Raw genomic sequence first — 22,239 nt, 5'->3', positions numbered from 1 at the left:
ATCCAGAAAGCCAACCCCTGATCTTCCCACCAGGTTCCTGCATTTTATCTATGGCTTTGGACAACAGGTACCAAATCCCCCAATCTACAGCTGAGGTAGCTGAGGCATGATGATGCATCCACTTATCATGGGCATGTAATTAGTAAGCAAAAAAGTTGGGACTCGCATGAGCCTCATTATTTGAATCTTCATTAATAAATGGAGCTAATTATAGTCATTGAAGAGATGGTTCATTCTCTGTTGTGATTAATTCTGAGTTTATTTTTAGCTTTCAGAAGAATAGAGCCTTGTGGTAGAGTTTTGTTCTGAGAAAGAGCTGGTCTATTTCTGACAATCCTCCTCAGCCAGCTCCCTTTTCACGGAACAAAGTGGAGAACCTATGACCGGGTCATTCATTCCAGGTTTTCAAATTTTATTTTGGAGCATCAAGATTCCTCCAGGCATTTGTATTAACCCGAATGTGGTAGTTTAAATGTAATTGGCCCCCATAATCTCAGAGGAAGTGGCACTATTAGGAGGTGTGGCTTTGTTAGAGTCAGTATGGCCTTGTTGGAGAAAGTATGTCACTGTGGGGGCAGGCTTTGAGGTTTCCTATGCTCAGGATACTGCCCAGTGTCTCAGTCAACTTCCTGTTGCCTACAAGATGTAGGACTCACTGGGCAGTGGTGGCACACGCCTTTAATCCCAGCACTCGGGAGGCAGAGGCAGGTGGATCTCTGTGAGTTTGAGGCCAGCCTGGTCTACTGAGCGAGTTCCAGGACAGGTTCCAAGGTTACACAAAGAAACCCTGTCTCAAAAAAACAAAAACAAAAACAAAACAAACAAACAAGAACCCCCAAACAAACAAAAAAGATGTAAGACTCTCAGCTACTTCTCCTGAGCACCATGTCTGCCTGCACACCACCATGTTCTCCACCGTGATGATAATTGACTGACACTGTAAGCAAGCCACCCCAATTAAATGTTTTCATTTATAAGAGTTGCCATGGTCATGGTGTCTCTTCACAGCAATAGAAACTCTGACTAAGACACCAAGCTACTCAACTTTTCACCCCCTTGGTAGAGGTACACCATAAACAAATGAAAACAGTGACTTCAGCCCAGTGCCGCTTCAGAAAGGATAGCAATAGTCTCTTTGAGAGGGACAAGAGAAGTAAACCTAAACAAACAGACAAGGCTGTTCTGCACTGTCCTGCCAGCTTCAAGGATGCCTCTCCCTTCAGCCCTAGGCTGGGCAGCAGTTCTCATGAACCACTCAAGTGTCCTAGGTGTTTCTAAGGGGTCAGTTGTCTTGGGGACAGATATCTCATGCTTCAGATAATGCTAATAAAGGCCCTGGAGTTGGACCTGGATCCTGACACTAGAGACTTTTCTGTGGTTTGGTCTCTTCTCAGAGCCTTGATTGTCTGTTTTTATTTTCTCCCCAAGGGCAGCCTAATTTCTCCCCTTCCAGGCTGAGTAGGATAGGAATGAGCTGGAAGTCCCCTATTCAAAAGACAGACTTATTTCTTTTTATTTTTAATTTTTTTTTTGTCTTTGACAGTGCTGTTGATTGAACCCAGGGCCTCCTACATGCTAGGCAAATCTCTACTAATGAGCCACACGCACCTCCATCCCCAGACTTTAATTTATACGTGTTATTTTTGGCCCCACAACTAATTTAGTTCATCCAAGTGCCGCCTCAATCACCTGCTTTGGAGGAGATCCCTTGAGGCGGGAATTTGCCCTGTCTTCAGGGTCCCTATGTGAGGGAAATGAGAAAGTGGGCTTTCTCTCTCTCTCCCCAGGCTCCTCCTCACTTTTTCTTATCTTCTGTCTCTACCATTTTCTTTTCTTTCTTCATTCATATGCTAATATTACTGTCAAGTAAAATCACAAGCCGTTGCTTTAGGTTAGACTCCTGTACTGGACCCCAACAGACCACCCCTCCCTCTAAAAGAATCAAAATGGAGTCACTCAAGCTAAGTTCCTGACACCACCCTGCAGCTACTTAACTGACCTCAGAAATCAGAGTGATCACAGCCAAAGTTCCAAACAGCTTTAGACAGAAAGATAATGGCATTTTCTCGGCCTTAACCACAGGGAGTGACCCTCGGTTACCTGCTGGTGGCTGTAGGTTCTTTTTTTCTTGTCTTGACTCTGCCTCCCCCTCAAAAGGCAAGTAACTGAAGGACCCAGTCTTCTTTCTGTTTTCTGCTCCCTGTGTTGGGGTCTGAAGTCAGGGCCTTGCCCTTGCTGGGCAAGCACTCTATTAGCCAACCCCACCGATCTTTTCTTGTTTTGCCCCTTTCCTATCTATAAACCAACAGGAGCCTCTCCTGGGTTCATTGAACACATACTCTGTTTTATGAGTTATTATCAGTTTTTGCTCTGCAGCTGGGTTCTTTCTCCCTCAGGGAACCATGAAACCAGTAAGACCACAGAGTCAAGTGAAAAGTGTAGACATTAATTCTTCCAAGAATAGGAGAAGCCAGGGAGAGACAGAGACTCACAAATCAACTTTTTTTTTTTTGAAACAGACTCTTAGGTAGCCCAGGCTAGCCTCAAAATTGATATGTAGCCAAAGATGGCCTTGAACTCCTGACCCTCTTGCCTCCATCTCCTAAGTGCTAGGATTACAGGTATGCGGCCCCATGCCTGACTCTCACAAATCAACACCTGAAAACAAGATAAAAAAAAAACAAAACAAGAAAAAAATCAGCTTGTCAACCCTTGGGTCTGGAGGCCTGGGTTGTGCGTGCCAAGTGAAGGAAATGAGAGATGGAGATGGCCTTTAAAAGGGAAAGAATATTCATGTATTTTCTAGAAATGAGTGGGACTCTTCCTTTTCATTTCTCTTACTGTTCCTTTCAGGCCTTGTCAAGGCGACTGTTGACTGCTAATGGGGTTGGGGTAGTGGTGGAGTTCATTTGGCATGCAGATGGGAGTGTAATGAAGCTAAAAGTTGTCAAGTGGTCAGTCTGGTTGCCATCTTAGATCCATCCAGTTATGGCTGGTCTACCTGTTGAGGGAATTCCAGCTTTGAGGCCTTCTGTCTCCATAGGTAGGCAAGATTTGGGAAGGATATAAATATTAAAGATTCAAAGGATTGCTCATCCCAGGCTGCAAATGTAACCAAGTAAGATTTTCAACAAGGCTGGTATGATGGTGGACACCCATGTAATCTCAGTGTTTGGGAGGTGGAGGCAAGAAGAAAAAGATGCACAAGGTCAGGTCAGCCTCCTGAGTGCTGGGGTCCCACAACTGAGCCACTGAACCTGACTTTCTCATTTTAAAGGATGATGGGCCTGGCCAAATAAGGTACCAATAGAAAGGCTACCAACTTAAAAATGGCAGTGTTCTCTTTGCAAAGCCCTGGATGGCCTGGAACTCACAGAGATACTCTTCCTTTGTCTCTGTCTCTGTCTCTGTCTCTCTCTCTCTGTTTCTCTCTCTGTCTCTCTCTCTGTCTCTGTGTGTGTGTGTGTGTGTGCATGTGTGTGTGTGTGTGTGCATGTGTGTGTGTGTGTGTGTGTGTGTAAGTGCTCTCATAGGCCAGAAGAGAACACCAGAATCCCTGGAGCTGGAGCCATTAGAGGTGGATGCTGGAGAGCAGCAGTTATTTTAACCAGTGTTTCGGGCCCCCCACTGTGATTCTTACACACACAACTTTTGAGATCTTGGGTTGGGCCATCTGGCGAGGCTCCAGCGGAGGCGTTGAGGATGGGACACTTTGCTTCCTTTACAACACCCAGTGCCAGCTTCCTCCCGCGCTCCAAGTAGGGAACCAACCAGGACCCCTGTTTCATTTTGCTTCGTGACATGCTTTGCAGAGACAGACTGTGTGACCTAGACTGGCCAGGAACTTACAGCAGTCCTCCTGCATCAGTCTCCCCAGTGCTGGGATGACAGACATGAGCCACAGCACCCACCTCCAGTTGCTTTCTCTAGAATCATTATTCCAAAATACGAATTTGCTGGGCATCTAGGTAGGTAGCACATGTCTTACTCCAGCACTCTGGAGGCAGAGGCAAGGGGATCTCTGTGAGTTCAAGACCAGCATCATCTACACAGTGAGTTTCAGGCCAGGGAGTCCTTTTTAAATAAGTAAAATAAACCTTAAAGAAAGAAATATCTATCCCTATTATGTTTATGTTTATAGTAGAATTGTGTTTAGAATGTGATTAATATGCACATATCTATTCATGTTATGTCATTTGTGATATGTGGCAATCTTAATGACAGAAGTGCATAGATAATCCATTTGGTGACTCTCTACCATCTCCATTACGTTGGCTAGTTTTGTGCTAACTTGACACAAGCTAGAGTCATGAGAAGAGGGACTCTCAATTGAGAAAATGCCTCCATTGGACTGCTTATAAGCAAGTCTGTGGGACATTTTCTTGATTAATGATTAATGTAGGAGGGCCCAGCACACTGTAGATGATGCCAGGGCTGGGTGGTCCTGGGGTGAATTACAAAAACAAGCTGAGCAAGCCAGTCAACAGCACTCCTCCAAGGCCTCTGCTTCAGTTTCTGCATCCCGGCTCCCGCCTTGAGTTCCTGCCCTGACTTCCTTCAGTGATGGATCATAAACTATAAATTGAAATAAACCTTTTTTTCTCCCCAAGTTTCTTTTGGACATTTTTTTAAGTTAATTTGTTTATTTTATGTGCATTGGTGTTTGTGTGTCTGTGGGAAGGTGTCAGATTCCCTGGAACTGGAGTTATAGACAGTTGTGAGCTGCTGTGTGGGTGCTGGGAATTGAACTCAGGACCTCTGGAAGAGCAGCCAGTGCTCTTAACCTCTGAGCCATCTCTCCAGCCCTGGACATGGTTTTTATCACAACAACAGAAAGCAGACTAAGACACCATTTTAAGTTCTTTGATGCAGGGTCAGTATTTTTTGTTGTTTAACAAACTACATTAAAATGCAGGGTCTGCAAAAGCATGTACCAGTGAGGACAGGATGGATGAAGAAGTACACTACATATGCGCCAGTGAGATGGCTGAGCAGGTAAAGGTACTGGCCACCAAGCCTAAATACCTGAGTTCAAACCCCAAGCCCCACAGGGTGGAGAGAACTGACTGCAGAAAGTTGACCTCTGACCTCCATAGCTGTGCCTCAGCATGCGCTTACGTGAGCGCACGCACACAATAATAAACAAACAAGCACATAAATAAGTAAATAAATGTACTCATTTTAAAAGTAGATAATTAGCCGAATGTGCGGACACACACCTGTAATTCCAGAACTTGGGAGGCTGAGGGAGATCAAGCAAGAATTAGATGTCAGCCTGGGCTCTGTGCAAGCAGAGGGCTGTGTCAGAACACTTCCTGGATGCCAGGTAGTGGTACCGTCATCTTCAACAACTCTCCCCCACTTAGCCACTATCCCGACTTCTAGAAATTTCATGAGCCGAGTCACCTCGCATACATTCTTGAAAGTGTGGCTTCCTTTGACCCACGGTCCATCTGTGGGAGTCCTTCTGTCCCGGGGCAGTACTTCGTTCTTTCTCAACGAGTGGAGTTCTCCCTTCTCTGAACTCATCCCAGTGTATACATCCCACTGTTAACAGATGTCAGCTTGTTTCCAGTTTGGAGCAAGTATGAACGATCTGCTGTAAATGTTGCTGACACGTCCTGTGGTCCCTGGGTAAAAAGCCAGGGTGACAGCCTGTGGCACTCCCTGGAGTTGGGGGAACCATAAAGAGGAGGTCTATTGGAAGAGGTTGGGCCTTCAGGCGGGTCCTGGTTCTTTCTCCCTTCCCCCTCTGCTTCCCGCTGCCACCATGGTGAATGGTACCACCAGAGGGCCTGAAAGCAGTGACGCCAGCATACCACAGGCTGAAATCATGAGCTGAAGACATCTTTCCTCCATGTAAATCCACCATCTCAGGTGTTTTGTTACAGTAATGCAAAGCTGACGAATAGATGTATCTTGGTGAGTATATGAGCACACCCCAGTTGGCTGGATGTCTTCTGAAAAAGGGAAGTGATAGGTCGTAGAGTCCTGTTCCGCTTTGTGAGCTAGTGTGCGGGAATCCCAGCTAGGCCATGTTATCCCAGTATGTGTATTTTACCTTGTTCCTACCTTCACTGCAGATGGGTGTATACTGGTGTCTCCTTGGACTGTGTTTTGCTTTTCTTGATGATTAAAGGGGCAATTTCTCTCTCTCTCTCTCTCTCTCTCTCTCTCTCTCTCTCTCTCTCTCTCTCTCTCTCTCCTCTCTCCCTCTTTCCTCTGAGACAGAGTCTTACTAAGTATCTTCAGCTAGCCTGGATTGCATATGTAGACTGGACTAGCCCCAAACTCACAGAAATCCACCTGCCTCTGCTGTGAGTGCTGAGATTAAAAGCGTGTGCCGTCACATCCAGCTAAAATCCTTTTAACTTAAATTCTTTTAATGTAATAGGAAAGAGAGTAAATGCAGTAGCCCACTACCACAAACTGTAACTTACTTTCCCTCATTTGGGAAAATGGCAGAGGTCAGCACATCTGGAATGCAATGATTAAATTGCCCTGGGAAAACCACCTTTCATGGTATCTCCCCTCTCCCTGCCAGGTAAGTATAGTCACTTTTTTTTTTAAGTCCTGGGGATTGAATTTATGGCATCATGCCTGCAAAACAAGTACTCTGCTACAGAGAAGCAACCCTAGCCCAACACACTTTTTTGTTGTTTGTTTGTTTGCTTATTTTTATTACATGTATTTATTCATTGTGAGTGGGTGTTTAAATGTCATCATGAGCTTGTGAAGGTCAGAGAACAATTCTCTTCCACCATGTAGATGCCAGGGGTCAAACCTTGGGTAGTCAGGCTTAGCAGCAAGCACCTCTACCTGCTGAGCCAGCCCACCAGCTGCCAACACAGGTTTGTTGAGAGTAGACGAGGTGGCTGGCGCAGGCCTAGACTGGTTACCTTAAGAGCTGCTGCTGGAAGTTGAGTTTGGCTTCCTCGGGTCCCTCTCTTACCATGTGATCTCTCATACACCCATTTCTTTTCTACCCTGCTTGGAAAGCAATGGCCCTCACCAGAAACCACTAGATGTAGTCTCCTGACTATGAAGAGACCTGTGGGTCAGAGTAAGTCTGTCTGTCTGTCTGTCTGTCTGCCTGTCTGCCTGTCTGCCTGTCTGCCTCTGCCTCTGTCTCTCTCTGTCTCTGTCTCTGTCTCTCTCTCTCTCTCTCTCTCCCCTCCTCCCCTCCCTCCCTCCCTCCATCCCTTCCTTCCTTCCTCCATGATCTCCCTCATTCTTATCTTCCTTTTCCTTTTGAGATAGGTCCTATTATATAGCTTTGACAGGCTCAAAACTCACTACATAAGCCAAGGTGGCCTCAAACTCACAGCAATCCTCCTGCCTCAGCCTCCTGGGTACTGGAATTACAAGTGTGTGCCACCACCACTACTTTCTTTATAAAATACCCAGACTCCAGTGTTTTGTTATAGTGTTATAGTAAGGCAAAATGGACTAAGACAATCATCCGTCTTTTTCCTTAATTGTTCTAAGGGGAGTTCTTCTCCCTGCCCCCACCCCCGCCCCTCTCTTTGGTTTTAGTTTTTTCAAGACAGGGTTTCTCTGTGTAACAGCCCTGGCTGTCCTGGAAATTGCTCTGTAGACCAGGCTGTCCTCAAACTCACAGAGATCTGCCTGACTCTGCTTCCTTAGTGCTGGGATTAAAGGAATGCATCGCCACCTCCTGGCTCTTCTCAGATCTTTTTTATTCCTTGAGATCAGGGTGTTACCTATTTTATAACGTTTGTTTTGTTTGTTTTTGCGACAGGTTCTTGCTACATAGGCCAGGTTGACCTGACAGTACAATATAGCCCAAGCTGTCCTCAAACTCATGATCCTCAGGCCTCATGATCCCAAGTGCTGGGATCTCAGGCGTGTCCCACAGTGCCCAGCCCACAGAATGGCCTTACAGGAGTGTCCCACAGTGCCCAGCTTACAGAGTGGCCTTACAGGAGTGTCCCACAGTGCCCGGCTTACAGAGTGGACTTAAAGGCATGTCCCACAGTGCCCAGCCCACAGAATGGCCTTACAGGTGTGTCCCACAGTGCCCAGCTTACAGAGTGGACTTAAAAGCGTGTCCCACAGTGCCCAGCTTACAGAGTGGCCTTACAGGAGTGTTCCACAGTGCCCAGCTTACAGAGGGGATTTACAGGAGTGTTCCAGTGCCCAGCTTACAGAGTGGACTTACAGGAGTGTCCCACAGTACCCAGCTTACAGAGGGGACTTACAGGAGTGTTCCACAGTGCTCAGCTTACAGAGGGGAATTAAAGGCATGTTCCACAGTACTCAGCTTACAGAGTGGACTTACAGGAGTATCCCACAGTGCCCAGCTTACAGAGGGGACTTAAAGGCATGTTCCACAGTGTCCAGCTTACAGAGTGAACTTACAAGCATGCCCCACAGTGCCCAGCTTACAGAGTGGACTCAACAAATCCTTGGGCCATTGCTGAATGAACTAGTATGCAGAGATGGAGGAAAATATACTGACTAGGTAAAGGAGGCCTCGATTTGTATTTATTTTATGTTATAGCTTTGAGGTGTACTTTACAGTCCAAAAATCTATCTGTTTCAAGTGTACAATCCAGCGATTTACCAAATTATGCAATCATTACCATAATCTAATTTGGGAGCATTTTCACTACCCCAAAAGAAACCTTGTGTTTCTTTGCTTACTCCTGTCCCCAGGCAACCGCCAATCTATTTACTGTCTCTATGGATCTGCCTCTGGGGACATTTCACATAAAGGAATCATAGAATCCATGGCCTTGCACATCTGGAAGCTTTTGCGTAGTAGCTTTGAAGTTTATCCGTGCTGGAGCATGTGTTGGTACTTCGTTCTTTTCACAGCTCGGGGACCATTCTGTGGCGTGTTGTGTAGATGGATTCCCCCGAATGTTGTCTGGCATGAACTGGCGGACATTTGGGTCACTTCCACATTTAGTTATTAGGTTGCTACGATGGCCTCCATGTTTTGTGTGGGTGTGTGTTTCCCTTCCTTCCCTTCCCCTTTTCTTTTGCACTGGGGGATTAAGCCCGGGCCCTTGCACATGCTGAGCATTGCAGGCCTTGGTTTTCTGAAACAGTTTCACCTTAGGGTTCAGGTTGTCCTCGAACTTGAAGTCTTCCTGTTTATGCCTCGCAAGGGCTGGGATTACAAGTGCTCACCATGAACCACCACGCTAGGCTCATGAGGTGCTGGGTGGAATCCAGGGCTTCATGCAATTGAGGCAAACACCCTGTCAACTTAGCTGCATCCTTGGTGACTGAGCTGCATTCCTAGCTCCCTTGGGTTGGCTTCTTTTGGAGGTAGCACCTTATTTTGTAGCCCAGACTGAGCTCAAACTAAAGACAATTATCCTGTCTCAGGCTGTGTCACTGTGCCTGGCTGTTCCACCTCTGTTTGGGACATTACTGCCACGCGCTCCTATCCTCACCTCATTTCTATACTGACTGATACTGCACATTGCCCAAGCATTCTCTCTCTTCAGAGTCTTGCCCCACACAGCCCTTCCTTCCTGTCTCTTTTCTTTTCCTTTACGCCTCCCCTCCCTTCCTCTGCTCTCCTCTTCCACCTGCTCCCGCCTCCTCTCTCTTCCTGTCCTCTTTGTCTTACTGTGTAGCCCAGCCTGGCCTTAGACTCCGAAGTGCTGAGGCTGCAGATGTCCTTACCACATCCATTTCCAGTGAGATACTCCTGGGTGTGAACTCTAGGGTCTACATTGCTTTCTCACTATGGTGGGGATGGAATCCAGCACCTCACCCATGCTAAGCAACTGTACCATTGAGGCACACCCTCATCCCTCCATGGCCCCTGCACGGCCTGACTGGCAGTGGCCTAGAGGAAACAGCACTCCAGGTACAATAAGCCAAACCCCAGTTCAAAATCTTGTTTTGTGGTTGACTGGTCATAAGGACCAAAGGCAAGTCACACCCTCTGAATTCAGTTTCTTCCCTCTTAATGTGTCACACCACCACATCACCCAAGGGTGGGAATGCCTAAAACAGGTCACTTGGTGCCCAAGAATTCTGGATGCTGTGGAGATTGGGTTTTCTGTAATAAAGAATTCGTCCTTGCAGGATGGCCATAAACCAGTCAGTGTTTCTTACTGAACCAGGCTACATCATCAAGTCTGGACAGTTAGCAGAAAGCCATGTACCTGAGACAGGGTGTTTGAATCTTTTCAAAATTTGGTTAGTCTGGTTGGTATTTCTAGCAAGCTTTTGTTGTGGTTATTTTTGTCTTTTTGAGACTAGCTCACATCCTGCAGCCCACTCTGGCCTGGACCTCACTCTGTTGCTCAGGCTGATCTAGAACTTTTTGGTGGTCTTCCTGCCTCAGCCTCCCGAATGCTGGGATTACAGGCAGAAGACATCACACCCAGTTTAGCAACTGTTTTCTATATCAGACTCTCAATGGCAGCTGGGAGGAAGCCTTTGCTCCCCGTAATTCCTGGGCAAGCAGAAGTCCTCAGTCGGTGCCTGATGGAATGTTACAATGTGCACTTGTCAGGTTGTCCAGGCTGGGGATTGATTCTACCTAGGTGAGATGGCTTCAATGCAGACTGTGGCTCAAGGGATACTCTCAAGGCTAGAGCGGACCCAGCTGAGTGGTTTTGAAAAGCTACAAGAATAGTTCTAATGTTCTGCCAAGACTGAGAACCACCAAGCTAAAAGGACAGATTCAGAGCTCAAACAGATATGCAAGAATTTAAGGCTTTCTGTACCTAGTACTGAACTGACTTTGTCATGGATCTCCTACCCTAGAGTGCTGAGAGGTTTACACCCAGCTGAAACGGCCATAGGAAGCCGTACAAGGTTACTGAGCAAGGGGCGGAAACAGTTGGTAAGCACTATAGGATGTAAATCCCTCATCAGAAAAGCTTGGCGGGAAGCAGAGGCAGGCAGATCTCTGTGAGCTAGAGGCCAGCCTGGTCTACATAGTTACAGACAAGCCAGGGCTCATCTCAAAGCATGAGGAGAAGGAAAGTAAAGAAAAAGAAAAGCTTGGGACCAAAAATGTTGAGGATTTTGTAATATTTGCATATACATAATTTGGTATCTTGGGACGCTAACCCAAGTCTAACATTAAATTAATACACGCAGCTCAAATGTAACTTGATACAATATCGTCAGCAATGTATTTTCTCGATCTCTCTTTCCCTCCCTCTCCCCTCTCCTCCCTTCCTCTGTTGTTCTCTCTCCTTCTCTCACGCCACTCTAGCCTGGAATTCTCTTTATCTTCCGGCTCTTATCTCTCAGGGGCTAGAATTTTACAGGTGTGCTGTCACCTTTTCTTGGACAGTGGACTTCACCACGACAGCCTGTTAGCACCGGCAGTGTCTGGATTTTGTACTTTAGATTTTTCGGTTAGAGATGCTCAACTGATTATAACATTGATAGTGAAGGGCCCAGCTGTTTACAGGTTAGGAAATGCACTTTAATTTTTAAGCTAGCAAAGAAATAGGCCTTTTCCTTCTGTCCTTTTGACCTAAGGTACACTTCTTTGGCCCCTGAGGTTCACGAGTGTCTCAAGGGTAGGGTCTTATCCAGGCGTTGGAGGGAACACGCAAGCCCCTACTAATATATCTGGTGGCTGCCTGAGTGGTTGGATACTCCTCATCAGACCCATCTTGAATTCAGGAGGGCTAGACCATGACACCCCCCCCCCCCCCAACCCCTACCCTTTCCCACGAAGCTAGAAAGGTGCTTGCTCTCTTTTTTTATTTAGCCGTTGCAATGTTTAGCCCCATCGACCGGATTCTAAGCCTACCAACCCAGACTTCTTCTCATCTCTGCACGGAGTTCCCCGCTGGTGTCACACACTGTCACCGGGCTTCTCGGCTTCGGCGCCAGCCTTCAAACCTGTCTTTATCCATTGTTCAGTTTCCTGTGAGTCAAGTTCAGCCAGGCTTCATGCTCTACAAAGACGGTCACAAACACATTCCCTTGCAGACACCTGGGAGGCAGCGCCGCCTGTCACCCGCCACAGATCCAAACAGGAGGAACCGAGGGGCGTTCCCATTCCAGCGGCTCTGGGTGGCGGGGTCGCCGGGGAGCCCCTCTGCTGGGGAGCGCCCAGCCCTCCGCGGGCGTGGCCGGTTTGGCCCGGCCCCTTGCCCGCCCTGGTCGCCTCGAGAGAGTCCCCGCCCGGCCACCGGCCGTCAGCGCGCTCCCTTCGTGTCTTCCCGGTCTCTGCTCGCCTCGGACGAGCCCCACCGAGGGGGATGCTCTGGGCACCACCTCCCGGGGCAGTTGAGCCTCTCAGTGCACTCGGGCGTCCCCGGCCCCGGAGGCCAGGGGAAGTTGTCTTGTGAGCCCGAGGCCCCGGGGTCTCCTCCCCCTGAGCCCCGCCCCCCGCCCGGCGCTGGGGACCGCAGAGCCGCCCGGCCCGGGGGCGTCGCCGCTAGCTCTCCGGAGCCCTAGGAGCCCACGGAGCCAGCGCGGCCAGCGAGCGTCCCTGCAAGCAGCGCTTGTGGCCCGGCGGCCCAAGGACCCCTGCGCCACGGCGCGCGCCCAGAGCGCGGGAGCCCGGAGCACCGGGCGCCTGGGACCCCGCGCAGCCGCTGGCCAGCCCGCGGGGCTAGGCAGGGATGCCGGCTGCACTGTGAGCTCGGGCGCTAGGGCCATGGCCGGCGCCCGCTGCCGGACCTTGTACCCCTTCTCCGGGGAGCGGCACGGCCAGGGGCTGCGCTTCGCTGCGGGCGAGTTGCTCACTCTGCTCCAGGTCCCGGACGGCGGCTGGTGGGAAGGCGAGAAGGACGACGGGCTCCGTGGCTGGTTCCCCGCCAGCTACGTGCAACTGCTGGAGGTGAGAGGCTAGGGCTGGGGTCGGGGACCTGCTATCCGCCCGACCTCGGTGCTCTCGGGAACGAAGGGTGCGGGGGGTGTCCTGGGGCGTGGGCAAAGCTCCCCTCATACCCAGCCTCCCGAGCACGTCGTGGCTGCTCGGGGGAAGGGAGAACTTGTTGCCTGTAGGAGTTCTGGAGCAGGCGGGCGCGCTGCCGCGGCTGACAGGGGCCGCCAAGGGGCCGCCGAGCTCGGTGGTCTTGGCAAGGCATACGGATGATCGAGGTTCAGAAAGGTGGCCCCACAGCCCCACCTTTCCCGCGGACCAGTGGTCAGTCATGCTGTCCCGGGGGCGGACTGCCTGGCTGCCCCCGGGCCGCCCACTTGCTGGTCAGCTGAGATGCATCAGTTAGCAGTGAGCCAGAGCAGAGCAGCAAGCTTGTCCGGGGAACACAGCTAGACCTCAGGCAGCGCCCCCTCGTCTAGGCTCAGTACCCTAAAGTGGCTTGTTCCTGGGGATCTGGCTTTGCCCCAAGGCTACATAGGACAGCTGAGCCAAGTCAGCTGGCTGCTTATTGTCTGGGTGACAATTGCGAGGCCTCTCTGGCCTCTAATCACTGAGCTCATGGTCACAGCCTGAGTGAGAGCCTAAGTTTCTAAAGTCCTTTGTGTGGTGTGTGTATGTGTGTGGTGGTGGTGGTGGTATTTTTCTGTCCTTATGGAGAAGCTGCTGACCCCAGAATCGTCATGAAGGCTAAACTAACCCTCACTCTCAGCTGTGTACGTATTCCTAGGTTTTGGTAGAAGCCGACCTAAATAAGGAAGCAAATTTATCTTTTTACTGGGACCTACTTAAGAACAAAGTAGCAAATTTTGAATGAAAATGTTACATGCAACTTGGGTCAGGGTGAGGTGGAGGAGATAGGGGTGAGGTGGTTGTGGAGCGGGCAGGTCTGGCAAGTGTCCTGGAGCAGCATTATCAAGTGTTTGCTCAGCCTTCTGGAAGCACATGGTAGTTCTTTCCGGTCCAGAAGACAAAACTTGCTCTAAATGGACCATAGTATTCCTCGAAAATGGACCAGTAGTATTCCTGGGCAAAAGACTGGAATGAGCCTTCTGGGGTCCTTAGCAAAGGTGTCTCATACTGTGTGCCCAGCACCTGTATCTGCAGGAGAGGCTCAGATTTGGCTCCCTGCATTTCCCAGTTCCATCTCTAAGGGCATAATAATAATAATAATAATAATAATAATAATAATAATAATGGAAACATCATCTGTCAGGGAAGTCTTGAGCCTCCTGGGGAAAAAGCTCTCTGAAAGACATGTTTGAGTTCTTTTGGTGGCCCCATTTCCCCAGGAAATACTGATGTGGAAATTTGCCTGATGATTGTCTGTCTGGTGAGGAGTGTCCATGGCTGCTTTCAGCCAGCTGTTTTGGGTGGGGATTTGTAAGAACAGAATGCCCCTGCTTTTCCCTGGGGGAGGGAAGGGAGCATGAGCAGGCCCAGAAGACAAAGCAGAATTATCATCTGGGATGGCCTGGGTGTGCCTGTGGCATCCCTTGGCACTTACAGAGCTGGGAAGTCTCTGGTATTTAGGAACCTTTCAGACCCCTCCCATCTATGAATAGCAACTCAGTGACACCAAGAGGACCTTCCAGATGTAGAATACCACCTACACAAGCCATGTGCCCCAGTACCAGTTTCCTGGCAGTTCTGTGCAGGTGAGGTGCCGTCCTCCACTTAGGAAGCTCCATTTGTTTTGAGCCACAGTCTCGCGACGTAGATCAGGCTAGCTTCCAATTTGTAGTCCTCCTCGTCTCTGCTTCTGAGTGCTGGGATTCCAGGCTTGTGCCACAATATCCGGTCGGCACTGTCCTCATTTTACAGACAAGAGAAAACATGACAGCATGAGAAAAGCAAGTCTGTCATCCAAGGGGTCATGTTTGCATTCTAGACTAACAACTCAGGTGGCTGACTAAATTCCTAGAGTATTTTGAAACCCAAAGGTCAGTAAAAGAAGGATCTAGAAGGATGTATGTAAAGAAGGGTGAACAGGCCCCCTGAGACTGGTATGTTGGTGACAGTATCCTTAATAAGACCTGCAGTGCCAGACAGTTGCAACCTGGGGGCACCCTGGAGCACCCCTGAAGTTTAAATTCACCTATAATGAGCTGAGGTGGCTTTTGGTGCCTCCCAAAGGTGGAGTCAAGGATGGACCTGGCCCCACTGCCCAAGTACTGACTAGGATTCTTCTTAGCACCAGCATGGAGGTTCGTGGATCAGATTCCCGGTGGCTGGCAACGTCCTCTGAGAATAAGCTGGATCACTAGGCAGAGAGCTGGGAAGGGATATGCCATGGAGTCTCTCGGGATGGGTTGGGCACTCACAGACAGACTAGGGTAAGCTGGGGAGTGGGTGCAATACAAAGTGTAGGAATCCTGAGAATGCAGAAGCCGAGCAGCAGCTAGGAGACCGAGGAGGGCCCGGAGGCTCTGAAGGTGGTACTGCTGTAGGGGAAGAAGTCTAAATAGAATGGACCCCAACAGCCTCCTGGGGAAGGATGGGGTGATGGGCACCCAGCTGAAGAATGGAGTATTCCTCACAGTGTCCCTTTTGCCCTCTAGTGGAAAGAGTGATAACAGGAAGTGTCTTAGTGGAGGGCGTGAGACACCGAACGTGCAAAGTGGACTCTCCCCAGGAATCTATTCCTGGTTCAGACACAGAAAGGGAAGCTGGAGGCCTGCCTTTGCAGGAAACACACACTTTGGAGGGGAATTGGGAACTGACCCTGAAAGGCCTGCTAGATCTGCCTTGGGGATGGCCAGCCTCAGACCAAAGCAAGGTCTTGGAAGACACGGTCATTGGGGCAATCTCTTTGGTCAAGACTCCTAGAACTGGCAAAATGATACAGTGAATATCTGGCTTAAGAAGATGGATTCCTAGAGGACCTAAGCCCATGCAGAGAAATATGGGACCTGGGGACCCTGGCCACATGGGGTCCTGGTTACTTATGGTGTGGCCCAGCCCTTCATAAGGCACCTAATCTCCCCAAAGGTATGAGAGCTATGCCAGTCAGCTTCCCATTGTTGTGGTAAGGTGCCTGGGATAAAATTTGCATGGAGGAAAGGTGTATTTTGAACCTGGGTTTGGAGGTTTCAGTTTTTGGCCAGTTCTTGGTCCATTAAATTCTGAGTATATTGTAAAGGAGAACATCTCATATTGGCCAGGAAGGAGGGATAAGTGTCCTAGCCCCCCATCCTACCCCACCCAACTCCCCATTCCTCAACTAGGTCTTAACCTCCCAAAGGTTCCACCATTTTCTAGGAATGCCTTAGGCTGATTACGAAATCTTTAGTATATGGGACTTTGGGAAACCTTTAAGGTCTCAGCCATAACCAGGCCTAACAGCCGACACCCAAAGCTGGTTGTGATATCTAAAGGCCCTGAGATGAGAACAGCTAGAAAAGCCTTTCTAGGTGATATCTTCTGTCATGAAGAAAGGGACCAGCAGAGAACTTGACTGACTTGAAAGACACAATAGAAGGAAAGTGAGTGGATGGAAGAGGTGAGGCCAGGCTGCAGGCTATGGGGCCAGATCCAAGTCAGGTTCTGGGTCACTCCCATAGTCTTAGGGACCCAACATGAAGGGCAATTTCCACCTGCTCTCAAGGGTGCAGGCATAGCTCCTGGGGAAGGTATTTAGAGGTGGGCTGTCTCTTTCAAGGAAGAGTTGAAGATTCAGGCGTGGTACCAGAGTAGATACAAGGGCTGGTCAGGCCCAACCTGGAAGGCCATACTGGACTCAGGAATTTCTTGTGGCCTGCTCTTACTTAGGCTAGAAGTCAAGAACCTAAGGGTGGTGTGAGATCTCAGTAGAAACACCCAGAGTTTAGGGGAAGTGATTTTAGAAGGGTGAGAAGATGGGAATACAGACATGCCAGAGCTTTCCTTTAGGTGGTGCCAGCAGGTCTAGTCCTGAGAGGTACTCACTGCTTGCGCTGTGTCCCCAGAAGCCTGTGTTGAAAACTTACCACTGAAATACAACCGTCTCAGGTGGAATTTAGGTTATGAGGGTTCTGCCCCCGCAGGTAGACTGATGCCAGTTATAAAGAGGCTGGAAGGTGTATAGTTTGAGAGCTCACCCTTTTCCTCTCTACCACAGGATGATGCCATAAGAACCCAGCAGAGGCTGACACCTCCACGTTGAGACTCCTTGGCCTCCAGAACCATGAAAAATAGATTTACTTTAGAAATTACCCACTTTGTGGTATTCTGTTACAGCCATTCAAAATGGAGTAAGCCAAGCACAGACTGTGACAGTGCTTGTCAGTAGGAGAAGGGGGAATGCAAAGGGGAGATTCTTGAACTCCATGTCCTCTTCTTTCCCTCTTCTCTCAGTCTGGGCTCATGTGATTGTGAGACAGGAACTTATAGGGGTAGCTGTGGGAGTGGATGGGCTGTGCTGTGGTCAATGAAGAGGTGGTTTTTCTATGGCTAGGTGACAAAGCACCCCAGAATTCATCCTATGTGACTCTGAGTGGACGGAGCTCAGCTGAGTGGTCCTTCTGTTGATTCACCTTGGCAAACTCCTATGCCAAGAGAGTGGAGGTCAAATGGCAGCTGAGGATTGAGTCCAGGAGACTCCACTGGGTTGGTCTCCTAGAAGGGCCATGTTCACTCACCTGGTTGTTCCGTATGGCCTCTTTCCACATGGTTTCTCCTCCTTCAGTGAATTGTCACACAGCCTTTCTCTGCAGGGTAGTTGGAGTTTGTATGTAGTTGGTGGCCAGCTTCCAAGGATACAAAGGGATGACTTGCTGGGCCTTCTTAAGGTTTTGACCCAGCTCGAGCACATCACTCTGCCATATGCTGCTGGCAAAGTGAGTCACAGGAACAGTCTAGAAGTAGCATGGATGGGAGGTAGGTTCAGGCTTGGAAATGGGAGCAGGATTCATGGAGGACCACCTTGTACATTTCCTGCCTCCCAAGGATGGTGGAGGCAGCAAGGCTTAAGCTCATCTGTTGGACCAGTGTGTGTGTGTGTGTGTGTGTGTGTGTGTGTGTGTGTGTGTGTGTGTGTGTGAGAGAGAGAGAGAGAGAGAGAGAGAGAGAGAGAGAGAGAGAGAGAGAGAGAGAGAAAGACTCTGGAAGCAGAAAAGATGTCATGGCCTTTTGATTTGGAGACTCTCTATTCCTCTACTTCCATCTTAGGAGTTAAAAAAAAATTTTTATTTAAAGACTCCAAGGGTTTCTTTATAGAGGCGCATAGTAAATGATGCTGCTGGAATCTGAAAAAATGTTTTGCCTGGCCCTAAAGCCAGGGCCTGCCTGTCCACTAAGCCATCCGCACGCCAGGCCAGCCTTTTCATGCCAGAGCTTTGATAATTAATGGACACAGTGTCTCCGAGCTGCCTAACATTCAGGAGATTTTTGCTATGGTACATAAATTGATTTTAATCTAGGGCCTTTTCCCCTCGAACAGGAAAATTACCTAAAATGGGTGTGACTTTGACCTTCACACCAATTTTTTTGGGGGGGGCGGTAAGTCACTGACTCTGTTCATAATTAGGGCTGGTGGCTCCCCAAGGTGTGTAATTGGGACTGAAATTGTGCCGTTTTCCCAGAGTCATCCTGCCATTCAATTAGGGGGCCCACATCAGCAGCTGCTGCTGTTTGAACATCTACCATTGGCCATAGCACCGTCGGTGTCTGCCGGGCAGGAACCACCCTTCAAAAACTCCGGGTGCTGGCCTGGCCATGCGGCCACTCATGAGACTTTAAAGCATCGGCTGAGCTTCTGGATTTTATGGACTCCAGGCATCTTTACAAAAGTTCCCTTAGCAACAAGTCGGCAGGAATCCCCGACATCTGTTAACCCCTGGGCAAATCCCTGCGATTTACTTCCACCTAGAAATGTGAATGAGCCACCTCCCACCTTCCTGTATTTTCAGCCTAAAGAGGCCCAGCTTGTGTCTGGTGGCTGGGTGGACCCCCATTGTGAAGGCCGTGCCGGCCCCCACTGGTGAAAGGATGTGTGTGGTAAACCAGGAAGCCCTGTGTGCATGCATGGTGTCGTGGCTGTTACTAGGCCCCCCAGGGGACAGCATTCCTATAATGTTCTCCCTTATTAAAACCCCACAGCAGCAAGGTAAAAATGACAGGTCTTTTTGACAGAACACTGGGACGGATCCCCCTGTCCCTAATTGCCAAATTAGTAGATTCTTCTCTTCCTGCAGAGGCAAGGATTCTGGGGTGGTGTTTGTATCTATAGAGAAAAGTAGAAATGGTAGCCAGAAGGTGTGCTTGGCTTTTCCTTTGGCAGAGCAGAACATGGGGTGACATTGTGAAATTGTAGTTGTGTGTGCGAACCATGAACTATGAGAAGTGTATGTGGAGTGACTTTGTTGTTGTTGTTGTTTGGTTTTTGTTTGTTTGTTTGTGCTGGGGACCAAACCCAGTGCCTTGTACATGCTCAGCCAATGTTTGACTTCTAAGCTGCATGTCTCCACCCCAATGTGGAGTATTATAAGAATCTGCTTACTTCCTTCTGTCCCATTTGGTATCTCCTCTGTGTGCCCTCCGATAAAGGTTTGTTTTTATTCGCCTCACTTCCTGGTTCACTGTATCTACTTCCTTTCTCAAGCTACAAATTCAAGTCCAGATTCGATTCCCAGGCACTCAGATTTCACACGTGAAAACTAAACCCGTCATCTCTGCTTTCGCTACCAGTCTTCTGCCCACCCTCCTGACTGAGCGAAGGTCACCTCCATCTGTCCGCCCGGTCCCCCACGCTTGACCCTCTTCCCCTTCCTGTCCTGTGCTTTAGCTAGGGAGTCTGCCCATCCTCCCTCGGGAGGTTTCCTGGAGCTTCTCTTTCTGCACTTGCCTTGGCAAACCTTTTCTAGCAAAGGCCAAGAAATGTTTTCTAGGCTTTGTGGGCCAAGAGGCAAAATGAAATCAAAGCTGATGCGGGAGGCAGTGAGAGGCGAGGGGCCACACGTGCTCTGCCTGCCACCACCCCACAGGGCTGCTGTGATAGCAGAAAAGCTACTGTGGATAGTCCAGAAATTAGAGCTTGTGCTGTGTTCTGAGAAAAAAAAAGCAAACTTTGGTTTGTTGTTGTTTTAAGACAGGGTCTCAGGGACTTCACTCTGGCCTCAAACCCAGGATGAAGCTGAGGATGACCTTGAACTCCTGCTCTTCTTGCCCATATACTCCAAGTGTAGCCCAGGCTGCCCTTGAATTCATAGTAGTCCTTAAACTCTGCCTCAGCCTCTCAAGTGTAGAGATTACAGGTGTGTACCACCACACCCAGCTCCTCTTTGGATCTTAAGTGTCCTCAGAGGTGGATGTGGTTAAAGGGTTGGTCCAGGGAAACATTTAAAAAGTGGAGCCTATTGGGAGATCTTCAGGTTATTGAGGCATGTTCTCCAATCTCTTTTACTTTCTATCCAAGAAAGTTTTTTTTTTTTGAGACAGGATATTGAGTTGCAGCCCAGGCTTGCCTGGGACTCATTAGGCAGTCAAGGGTGGCCTTGAACTTGTGGCAATCCTTCTACCTCAATCTCTGAAGTGCTGGACTTACAAGCCTAAGCCACCACATTCAGCCTTGGGTGAGTGATTTACTCTGCCATAGGTTCCCACCATTTAAAAGTTTATGTTCATAATGCACAAAGTTCATTTTATAAGCTATTATTTCTTTTAAAAATCCAAATCTGGATGGAGAGGTAGCCAATCTGTGAAGGGCCCTTGATGCTCTTACAGAGGATGGGAATTCCCAGCTCCCAGGTTGGGTGGCTCACAGCTGCCTGTAACTCTAGCTCCAAGAGATCTGATGTCCTCTTCTGTCCTCCACAGGCACCTATGCTCATATAGACACATACACTCACACACACAAATTAAAAAAAAAAAATAGACACCCCCCAAATCAAAGAGAAAAAGATTAGTATATGAAGGAACAGAATATCTGAGTAGACCCTTTCTAATAAAGAACACAAAACTTTACCAACAGATTCCATCTCTCTATAACTCAGGGGCTGGGAATGTAACTACAAAGATTTATTTATGATATTTTGAGACAAAGTCTACTTTTTTGGCCTTGACTGGCCTGGAACTTGGGACCCTTCTCCTATCCTCGCTCCCTATTGCTTGGGATTACAGGTGTGTGTCACCATGCCTGGCTGAAAAAAGACAGCTTTAAGGAATAAGTAACCAAAGTGTCTTTCATTGTGATTCTTTTTGTTGTTGTTTGTTTTGTTTTGTTTTTGAGACAGGGTTTCTCTGTGTAGCCCCGGCTGTCCTGGAACTCACTCTGCAGACCAGACTGGCCTTGAACTCACATAGATCCACCTGCTTCTGCCTTCAGAGTGCTGGGATTAAAGGCCTGTGCCAACACTGCCCCAGCTCATTGTTCTTTTTAGATAGGGTCTTACTCTGTAGCCCAGGTGAGCCTAGAACTGACTGTTTAGGCAATCTTCCTGTCTCAGCCTTCAAGTTCTGGGTTCCAGGAATGCAACACCACAACTCACCATCACTGAAAAGCATTAGGGTGTGTATGCCTTCTGACCCCTGGGTTGCACTTATAGTCCAGAGGCCTCTGTTAGACAAGGTGTGAACCTCCCCATGCCAACACAGCACTTCTTAGCAAGGGCAAGCCTAACTACCGTCTAAATCCCCAAGAGGAACTGGTTAAAATGAGGCTTACCGATGCTTACTCCTGGACCAGGAACGCAGAAGGGCTCAATACCTAAACTAAAATGGAATTTCAAAATTTAAAATGTTGCTTAGTGACATTTCATTTTTCCATGGAGTTAGCAGAATTTGTGCTTCTTACGAGGAAGCAACAGGAGATGGCGGCGTCCAGAAATGAATTACAGTATAAAAGCAGGGATGGCAGGGACTGCACGCTTAGTAGCCATCATGACTAGAACGGATTGAAGGACTGTGCCCTGGCCTCGGGCCACATTCCTTTAGATAGCCTGGCACAGCAAATCTTTGCACTTGGAGAGGTACATTTGACTGAGTTTTTTTTTTTTTAAAGCCAGATTTCTTCTGCCGCCAAGTCTAGTGTGTCTGTGTATGTGACTGCCTGTCTGTCACCTTGTTCCAGAAAGCATGTAAGGCATCTTACCAAAAAGCATATGGTACAATAAGATAAAACCACAAATATACGAGGAAACCTGGGAAAAGGGAAAAGAAAGGGAAATGGGGTAAAGACTGCCTGAGTGAAGTTTGAAGAGTAGAGAGGGGGTAATGGAGATGAATCACGTTGCTCGGGGGCAAATTAGAGCCCCTACCTTTGGGAAATGATGTTTTTGAGCAGTTTGCAATGAAGAGATGTTCTTGTGATGGTCTCATTATGAGCTCGGGTGATGTCAGGACAGATGAGGACAACAGTTAACAAGAAGTTGTGGAATTTCAGTGGCTAAAACAGCATAGGTTTGCCTCTTGCTTGTGCT

The 22,239-nt window shown here is 48.7% G+C and overlaps 1 protein-coding gene across 2 annotated transcripts in view; it reads left to right on the top strand.

The window, feature by feature from the left end:
* Positions 1-11,791: 11,791 nt before the first annotated feature.
* Positions 11,792-22,239, top strand: part of Gas7 (growth arrest specific 7) — a 233,017-nt gene continuing 222,569 nt past the window's right edge. Inside the window, exon 1 of one of the 2 annotated variants that reach the window (XM_052756809.1) lies at positions 11,792-12,802. In XM_052756809.1, the coding sequence (XP_052612769.1) occupies positions 12,620-12,802 (183 nt within the window). In that variant the 5' untranslated portion in view covers positions 11,792-12,619. The remainder of the gene's footprint in view (positions 12,803-22,239) is intronic. The other variant, XM_052756815.1, reaches the window with a different exon arrangement.

Source organism: Peromyscus californicus, unplaced genomic scaffold, assembly GCF_007827085.1.
Source record: "Peromyscus californicus insignis strain IS unplaced genomic scaffold, ASM782708v3 Scaffold_3__1_contigs__length_106647218, whole genome shotgun sequence".
In the NCBI taxonomy this organism is placed as follows: domain Eukaryota; kingdom Metazoa; phylum Chordata; class Mammalia; order Rodentia; family Cricetidae; genus Peromyscus; species Peromyscus californicus.
Note: the sequence above shows the minus strand (reverse complement) of the source record. Positions and strands in the feature narration are given on the sequence as shown.